Source organism: Lethenteron reissneri, chromosome 67 (assembly GCF_015708825.2).
Source record: "Lethenteron reissneri isolate LAM-NWPU_2019-01 chromosome 67, ASM1570882v1, whole genome shotgun sequence".
In the NCBI taxonomy this organism is placed as follows: Eukaryota; Metazoa; Chordata; class Hyperoartia; order Petromyzontiformes; family Petromyzontidae; genus Lethenteron; species Lethenteron reissneri.
Genome location: NC_083845.1, coordinates 8,435,592 through 8,445,514, shown reverse-complemented (window position 1 = coordinate 8,445,514; position 9,923 = coordinate 8,435,592). Strand labels below are relative to the sequence as shown.

Below are 9,923 nucleotides of genomic sequence, written 5' to 3'. Positions count from 1 at the left end.
ACCCTGGGCAGCTTCTCCACCATCATCCCCATCCTGGTGTCGCTCAGCTGCTTGGGCAGCATGCTCGGCGGCTTCTTCGCCTCCGCCAGGTGGGTTCCATCGTCCAGGGGCATCATCACCAGCTGGGTCCCATCACCAGCTGGGTCCCATCACCAGCTCGGTTCCATCACCAGCTCGGTCCCATCACCAGCTGGGTCCCATCACCAGCTCGGTTCCATCACCAGCTGGGTCCCGTTGCCAGTTGGGTCACATCGTTAGCTGGGCACCATGGCCGGCCTTTATAGTTGCTACTCGCAAGCAGCGCTTGCAACAACGGCCTGTCCGAAGGCTTTGTGTGTGTGGCGTCGTGGATCTCTGTCCGTGTGCAGGATGTTCTTCGTGGCGTCGCGTGAGAGCCACTGGCCCCGGCTCTTCAGCATGATCCACGTGCGCAGGCACACGCCGCTGCCTGCCGTGCTCCTGCTGGTGAGCGTGCACCTAGCCTGGCACACACACGCGCACAGACCCGCTGTGAGTGGTGAATGGCGGCCGCTGTCGGCGCGGTGACGAGTCTTGCCCCGGCAGCCTGTGCAGGCTACGCGGGGGATCTTTGTCTGCGTATGCGATGTTGTGCCTCCGTGTGGCGGTGAGCGCCAGCGAGACAAAGGCGGCCGGGCGCGGTGCTGGCCACCCACCCCCCCTCGTGCGCCGGCTCTTCGTTAGGTGCTGCTACTCGCTAACAGCACTTGCCCCAGCAGTCTGTTAAGGCTACACGGGGGATCTTTGTCTTAATGCCCGTGGGTACTGTATCAGCAGCCGGTTCACTCAAGTGACAATTCAGACGTCGACTGCCTTAACACCCTGCCGCCCTGCCCTGCTGCCCTCCCCCGCCACCCTCCCTTGCCACCCTGCCCTGCCACCCTGCCCTGCCACCCTGCCCTGCCACCCTCCCCTGCCACCCTGCCACCCTGCCCTGCCACCCTCCCCTGCCACCCTGCCCTGCCACCCTCCCCTGCCACCCTGCCCTGCCACCCTCCCCTGCCACCCTGCCACCCTCCCCTGCCACCCTGCCCTGCCACCCTCCCCTGCCACCCTGCCACCCTGCCCTGCCACCCTCCCCTGCCACCCTGCCACCCTGCCCTGCCACCCTCCCCTGCCACCCTGCCCTGCCACCCTGCCCTGCCACCCTCCCCTGCCACCCTGCCACCCTGCCCTGCCACCCTGCCTTGCCACCCTGCCATGCCGCCCTTCCCCGCTACCATCCCCTGCCACCCTCCCCCGCCACCCTGCCCTGCCACCCTCCCCTGCCACCCTCCCCTGCCACCCTGCCACCCTGCCCTGCCACCCTCCCCTGCCACCCTGCCTTGCCACCCTGCCATGCCACCCTTCCCCACTACCCTCCCCTGCCACCCTCCCCCGCCACCCTGCCCTGCCACCCTCCCCTGCCACCCTCCCCTGTCACCCTGCCCTGCCACCCTGCCGCCCTGCCCTGCCGCCCTTGCGGCCCCCGCTGCCAGTACCCGCTGCTGCTGTGCATGGTGTTTGTGGGCGACGTGTACAGCCTGCTGCACTTCTGCAGCGCCCCGCGCTGGCTTTTCATGGGGCTCGTCACACTGGGCCTCGTGCGCCAGCGCCTGCTCAGCCCCGGCACCCCGCGGCCCTTCCGAGTGAGACGCAGCAGCAGCAGCAACGCGACACTGTGTTCAACTGTTTATATTCTACCAGGTGTAAGGCCCCACTGAGCCATATGGCTCTTCTTCACAAGCCACTCTGCCACCCTTCCCTGCCACCATGCTCTGCCACTCTGCCACCCTGCTTTCCTTCCCTACCCTGCCACCTTGCCACCCTGCTCTACCACCGTGCCACCCTGACTTGCCACCCTGCCACTCTGCACCGCCATCCTGCCACCGTGCCACCCTGCTTCCCTTCCCTACCACCTTGACACCCTGCCACTCTGCTCTACCACCCTGCTCTGCCACCCTGCCACCCTGCCACTCTGCACCGCCATCCTGCCACTCTGCTCTACCACCCTGCTACCCTGCCACCCTGCTTCCCTTCCCTACCACCGTGCCACCCTGCCCTGCCACTCTGCCAAACGAAGTGGATTTATTATCGAGTGGACTTTCATAGAAGCCACTCCACTGGAGGAATCCGATGAGCTATGAAGCTCTATTTTCCACAGATGTCCAGTAGGGGCCACTCGGTCAGAACGTTACAGCAACTAACGGTACGACAACACGATAGGAGTGTAAAGCATAGGAAAGGTAAGTATATCACAATATATACATACGAATAAAACTAAACTCTTTGTATGTTGCCAGGCAAGGCGCACTGAGTTACGCAGCTCTTGTTGAAAAGCGACCTGGCCACCACAAATGAAAGCTCAACAAAGTGGTTCATCATCATCATTATCACGTGGACATGAACAGCAGCCAAATATTCCAAACGCGCGATGTCCATTCCGGAGGACGGGTCCGCCGTTTTTTTTCCCACGCGGGAGACAGAGAGACACGCAAACTCCAAATATACAGCAGCAGCAGGCGTCAGGGGCGGGATCGAACCCACGACCTCCTGTAGACCAGGCGAGGTAGTTAACATCTCACCACCGGGAGAGAGACACGCAAACTCCAAATTTACAGCAGCAGGCGTCAGGGTCGGGATCGAACCCACGACCTCCTGTACACCAGGCGAGGTAGTTAACATCTCCTAGCCACCGTGATGATGATGAGAGAGAGACCCACAAACTCCAAATATACAGCAGACATCAGGGTCGGGATCGAACCCACAACCTCCTGTACACCAAGCGAGGTACTTAACATCTCACCACGGGGAGAGAGAGACACGCAAACTCCAAATACACAGCAGCAGACATCAGTGTCTGGATCGAACCCACGACCTCCTGTACACCAGGCGGCTTCGTTGAGCTGTCAGTTGTGGCGAGGTCGCTTCTGAGCAAGTGCTGCGTAGCTCAGTGTGAGTTTAGTTTCCCCCTCTCCCCGTCTCCCCGTCTCCGCCGGAAGGTTCCGCTGCTCGTGCCCGCGACCTTCACCCTCTGCTGCCTGTGCATGGTGCTGGCGTCGCTGTACGCCGACCCGGTGAACGTCGGCGTGGGCTTCCTCATCACGCTCACCGGCGTGCCGGTCTACGCGCTCACCGCCTCGCCGTGGGGACGACGCCTGCGCCGCCGCTGGAGATGCGCCGACCGCCTCCTCGGTGAGGGCACCGGCCGAGACGCCGACGACGACGATCATGACGACGACGATGATCGTGACGACGATGATCGTGACGACGACGATGATCGTGACGATGATGATCGTGACGATTATTGTGACGATGATCGTGACGACGATGACGACGACGATGATCGTGACAATGATCGTGACGACGACGACGATCGTGACGACGACGATGATCGTGACGATGATCGTGACGATGATGATCGTGACGATGATGATCGTGACGATTATCGTGACGACGATGATCGTGACGACGATGATTATTCCACGGGGTGAAAGGGAGTGAGATGGAACAGATGAAGATTAGTCCACACACGTTGCTGTGCCGCCTGCTACCTGGCAGACTCACGGGGTGGAAGGGAGTGAGATGGAACAGATGGAGATTAGTCCACACACTTTGCTGTGTGCCTCCTGCTACCTGTCAGAGCCACGGGGTGGAAGGGAGTGATGGAGTTTCGAGGGAGGAGGCGCTGCCTCACGTTGACGATGTCACTCCCCCCGCCACCCTGTCTTCACAGCGCGTCTCACCGTGGAGATGCAGCTGCTGCTGGAGGTGGTGCCCCAGGAGGTGGTGACCTACTGAGGCGGCCGCCCCCCCCACCCCCCACGCAGTGACGGATGGAGCTCAGTGCCGGGCCTGTAGCGCGTCTTGTTGTTGTTATCAAGGGGCAATATATTTAAAAAGACACATCAATATTAAAAACTCATTTTTAACTCGCATAGTAAAGTGATCGTATTTTTTTTATTTTCTATACGGCCAGATAAAACGGCGAATCGCTAAACTTAAACACCCGGTCGTTTGTAAAAGTTGAAGGCGGTATAGTACTATAGTCATAGAGCGAGTGCAGAATCACTGAACCGGGATTGATAGCTTGAAAGCATTGAGCGCGGGGCCATTGAAAGTGCGGGGCCCGTAGCTACTTCATTTGTAGTAGTACATGTGTAGTAGCTACTACTACTACTACACGTGTAGTAGTAGTAGCTATATTTGTAGTAGTGCATGTGTAGTAGCTACTACTACTACACGTGTAGTAGTAGCTGATATATTTGTAGTAGTACATGTGTAGTAGCTACTACTACTACACGTGTAGTAGTAGTAGCTACTACTACTACACGTGTAGTAGCAGCTACTACTACACGTGTAGTAGCTACTACTACTACTACACGTGTAGTAGTAGTAGCTATATTTGTAGTAGTGCATGTGTAGTAGCTACTACTACTACACGTGTAGTAGTAGCTGATATATTTGTAGTAGTACATGTGTAGTAGCTACTACTACTACACGTGTAGTAGTAGTAGCTACTACTACTACACGTGTAGTAGCAGCTACTACTACACGTGTAGTAGCTACTACTACTACACGTGTAGTAGTAGTAGCTACTAGCTACTACACGTGTAGTAGTAGTGCTATATTTGTAGTAGTGCATGTGTAGTAGTGCATGTAGCTACTACACGTGTAGTAGTAGGCCAGTAAGGTAAAAACGAGCCTACCTTTACCCTACCTTTTACCCTTACTCCATACAAATAACCCGATTACAGGGTAATTACTGGGGTACTTCTACACATGAAAAAGGTTTATAACGGTAAATGCTATAGGTAGAGCGCTTTATTCATATAGAATATTCTCGATGATTACAATTTTACACACTTGTTGTTGTTGTTGTCGTTATTGTTGTTGTCGTTGTTGTATCCTCAATTCTTGTAACTCAATTTAACCCACTTCCTAATGTGGTATCGACTGCAAACTTGGTATACTTATGTCATACTGATGACAATACTATGTTCACCATTGGAACCTCAGTATTATTATAATACTATATTCTATCATTAAAAATAAAAAAGATATATTTTTCAACGTTTTTTTGTTCATGTTATGTTTCGGCTTGGGTCTAATTGTCCACGCTCAACTCACGTTGGCTGTGATTGGCCACGGTCCCTCACGTTATGGCGAGTTTCGGGGCCACTTCCTGGAGTCGTGGAGTTCTGCCATTACTAGCACATTCTATAAAAGCGTGTTTACATTTATATTTTAAAAAAATATTACTTATTAAATGGAAGCCACGGACTGCGCTACGGAGATTTTAGCGGTAAACAAGGCACCGTATTTACCGGGTAATACTTCACGCTACCTTTACCCTACTGGGTAACACTTCACGCTACCTTTACCCTACTGGGTAACACTTCATGCTACCTTTACCCTACTGGGTAACACTTCACGCTACCTTTACCCTACTGGGTAATACTTCATGCTACCTTTACCCTACTGGGTAACACTTCATGCTACCTTTACCCTACTGGGTAACACTTCACGCTACCTTTACCCTACTGGGTAACACTTCACGCTACCTTTACCCTACTGGGTAATACTTCATGCTACCTTTACCCTACTGGGTAACACTTCATGCTACCTTTACCCTACTGGGTAATACTTCATGCTACCTTTACCCTACTGGGTAACACTTCATGCTACCTTTACCCTACTGGGTAACACTTCACGCTACCTTTACCCTACTGGGTAACATCTTCCCTGCTACCTTTACCCTACTGGTGTAACTACTTCATGCTACCATTTGACCCTTACTGGGTAACCACTTCACGCTAACCTTTACCCTACTGGGTAACACTTCACGCTACCTTTACCCTACTGGGTAATCACTTCATGCTACCTTTACCCTACTGGGTAAACACTTCCACGCTTACCTTTACCTACTGGGTAAACTTCACGCTACCTTTACCCTACTGGGTAACCACATTCACTGCTACCTTTACCTACTGGTGTAACTACTTCACTGATACCCTTTACCCGTATCTGGAGTAAAACTTCACGCTACCTTTAACCCTACTGGGGTAACACTTCACTGCTACCTTTTACCCTACTGGGTACCTACTTCACTGCTACCCTTTACCTACTCGGGTAACACTTCACGCTACCTTTACCTCTACTGGGTTAACACTTCTCATTGCTACCTTTACCCTATGGGTTAACACTTCACGCTACCTTACCCTACTGGGTAACCCTTTCACGCTACCTTGTAACCCTAGCCCTGGGTCATACTTCATCTATACCTTTACCCTACTGGGTAAACAATTCACTGCCCTTACCCTATGGTAATACGTACCCTTTACCCGATGGGTAACACATTCACGCTACCTTTACCCTACCGGGTAATACTTCACGCTACCTTTACCCTACTGGGTAACACTTCATGCTACCTTTACCCTACTGGGTAATACTTCATGCTACCTTTACCCTACTGGGTAACACTTCACGCTACCTTTACCCTACTGGGTAATACTTCACGCTACCTTTACCCTACTGGGTAACACTTCATGCTACCTTTACCCTACTGGGTAATACTTCATGCTACCTTTACCCTACTGGGTAACACTTCATGCTACCTTTACCCTACTGGGTAACACTTCATGCTACCTTTACCCTACTGGGTAACACTTCATGCTACCTTTACCCTACTGGGTAATACTTCATGCTACCTTTACCCTACTGGGTAATACTTCATGCTACCTTTACCCTACTGGGTAACACTTCATGCTACCTTTACCCTACTGGGTAACACTTCATGCTACCTTTACCCTACTGGGTAATACTTCATGCTACCTTTACCCTACTGGGTAACACTTCATGCTACCTTTACCCTACTGGGTAATACTTCATGCTACCTTTACCCTACTGGGTAACACTTCATGCTACCTTTACCCTACTGGGTAATACTTCATGCTACCTTTACCCTACTGGGTAATACTTCATGCTACCTTTACCCTACTGGGTAATACTTCATGCTACCTTTACCCTACTGGGTAACACTTCACGCTACCTTTACCCTACTGGGTAACACTTCATGCTACATTTACCCTACTGGGTAATACTTCACGCTACCTTTACCCTACTGGGTAACTACTTCATGCTACATTTACCCTACTGGGTAATACTTCACTGCTACCTTTACCCTACTGGGTAACACTTCACGCTACCTTTACCCTACTGGGTAACTACTTCATGCTACTTTACCCTATGGGTAATACTTCACGCTACCTTTACCCTACTGGGTAACACTTCATGCTACATTTACCCTACTGGGTAATACTTCATGCTACCTTTACCCTACTGGGTAATACTTCATGCTACCTTTACCCTACTGGGTAATACTTCATGCTACCTTTACCCTACTGGGTAACACTTCACGCTACCTTTACCCTACTGGGTAACACTTCATGCTACCTTTACCCTACTGGGTAATACTTCATGCTACCTTTACCCTACTGGGTAACACTTCATGCTACCTTTACCCTACCGGGTAATACTTCACGCTACCTTTACCCTACTGGGTAACTACTTCATGCTACCTTTACCCTACTGGGTAATACTTCACGCTACCTTTACCCTACTGGGTAACACTTCACTGCTACCTTTACCCTACTGGGTAATACTTCACGCTACCTTTACCCTACTGGGTAACACTTCATGCTACCTTTACCCTACTGGGTAATACTTCACGCTACCTTTACCCTACTGGGTAACACTTCATGCTACCTTTACCCTACTGGGTAATACTTCACTGCTACCTTTACCCTACTGGGTAACACTTCACTGCTACCTTTACCCTACTGGGTAATACTTCATGCTACCTTTACCCTACTGGGTAACACTTCATGCTACATTTACCCTACTGGGTAACACTTCATGCTACATTTACCCTACTGGGTAACACTTCATGCTACATTTACCCTACTGGGTAATACTTCATGCTACCTTTACCCTACTGGGTACACTTCATGCTACCTTACCCTACTGGGTAATACTTCATGCTACCTTTACCCTACTGGTAACACTTCATGCTACATTTACCCTACTGGGTAATACTTCATGCTACCTTTACCCTACTGGGTAACACTTCATGCTACCTTTACCCTACTGGGTAATACTTCATGCTACATTTACCCTACTGGGTAATACTTCATGCTACCTTTACCCTACTGGGTAATACTTCATGCTACCTTTACCCTACTGGGTAACACTTCATGCTACATTTACCCTACTGGGTAATACTTCATGCTACCTTTACCCTACTGGGTAACACTTCATGCTACCTTTACCCTACTGGGTAACACTTCATGCTACCTTTACCCTACTGGGTAATACTTCACGCTACCTTTACCTACTGGGTAACACTTCACGCTACCTTTACCCTACTGGGTAATACTTCATGCTACCTTTACCCTACTGGGTAACACTTCATGCTACCTTTACCCTACTGGGTAACACTTCATGCTACCTTTACCCTACTGGGTAACACTTCATGCTACCTTTACCCTACTGGGTAACACTTCATGCTACCTTTACCCTACTGGGTAACACTTCATGCTACCTTTACCCTACTGGGTAACACTTCATGCTACCTTTACCCTACTGGGTAACACTTCATGCTACCTTTACCCTACTGGGTAACACTTCATGCTACCTTTACCCTACTGGGTAACACTTCATGCTACCTTTACCCTACTGGGTAACACTTCATGCTACCTTTACCCTACTGGGTAACACTTCATGCTACCTTTACCCTACTGGGTAACACTTCATGCTACCTTTACCCTACTGGGTAACACTTCATGCTACCTTTACCCTACTGGGTAACACTTCATGCTACCTTTACCCTACTGGGTAACACTTCATGCTACCTTTACCCTACTGGGTAACACTTCATGCTACCTTTACCCTACTGGGTAACACTTCATGCTACCTTTACCCTACTGGGTAACACTTCATGCTACCTTTACCCTACTGGGTAACACTTCATGCTACCTTTACCCTACTGGGTAACACTTCATGCTACCTTTACCCTACTGGGTAACACTTCATGCTACCTTTACCCTACTGGGTAACACTTCATGCTACCTTTACCCTACTGGGTAACACTTCATGCTACCTTTACCCTACTGGGTAACACTTCATGCTACCTTTACCCTACTGGGTAACACTTCATGCTACCTTTACCCTACTGGGTAACACTTCATGCTACCTTTACCCTACTGGGTAACACTTCATGCTACCTTTACCCTACTGGGTAACACTTCACGCTACCTTTACCCTACTGGGTAACACTTCATGCTACCTTTACCCTACTGGGTAACACTTCATGCTACCTTTACCCTACTGGGTAACACTTCACGCTACCTTTACCCTACCCTTTACCTCACCCCTTGGCATGTCGACACCTTGACCCAGGTAAAAAGGGTAAATGACCTTACCCTGTCGAGGCCTAAGTAGTAGTAGTAGCTACTTTTGCTGCTAGGATAATCCGGTGTTGCTTTCACCACAACCCCCCCTCGCCCCCCCGTGGGTGCCGCTATGTCGGGTGGCGGAGGGAGAACGACACGAGATTTTTGATGCGGAATCCGAAAACGTAAAAAAAAATCGTAGCGTTGGTCACAAAAACTCTGCGCTGCGTAAAAAATGAAAAAAAGACCCCCTCCCCCCCACGACGGCGTAGAAACCACGTGGAGGAAGCCAGCGTAGTGGAACAACAACAACAACAACAAGCGCCTCCTGGGTTCGACTTCCGACTCGGGCACCCTTCGTGTTGTGCGGTTTGCGTGTCCCCTCTCTCTCTCCGTCTGTCTCTCTGTCTGTCTGTCTCTGTCTCTCTATCACTCCCCGCTGTTCCGCGCGCCTTCGCTCCGGCGTTCCTCCTC

At 51.1% G+C, this 9,923-nt stretch overlaps 1 protein-coding gene across 4 annotated transcripts in view; it reads left to right on the top strand.

The window, feature by feature from the left end:
• LOC133360210 (cystine/glutamate transporter-like) overlaps positions 1-4,181 on the top strand; it is a 15,305-nt gene extending 11,124 nt beyond the window's left edge. For 3 of the 4 annotated variants that reach the window (XM_061578840.1, XM_061578838.1, XM_061578839.1), the window contains exons 9-13: positions 1-89; positions 369-465; positions 1,497-1,646; positions 3,000-3,192; positions 3,734-4,180. The exon at positions 1-89 is cut by the window's left edge and continues 15 nt beyond it. In XM_061578840.1, the coding sequence (XP_061434824.1) occupies positions 1-89; positions 369-465; positions 1,497-1,646; positions 3,000-3,192; positions 3,734-3,798 (594 nt within the window). In that variant the 3' untranslated portion in view covers positions 3,799-4,180. Of the gene's footprint in view, positions 90-368; positions 466-1,496; positions 1,647-2,999; positions 3,193-3,733 lie in introns of all 4 variants that reach the window. The other variant, XM_061578841.1, reaches the window with a different exon arrangement.
• Positions 4,182-9,923: the final 5,742 nt, after the last annotated feature.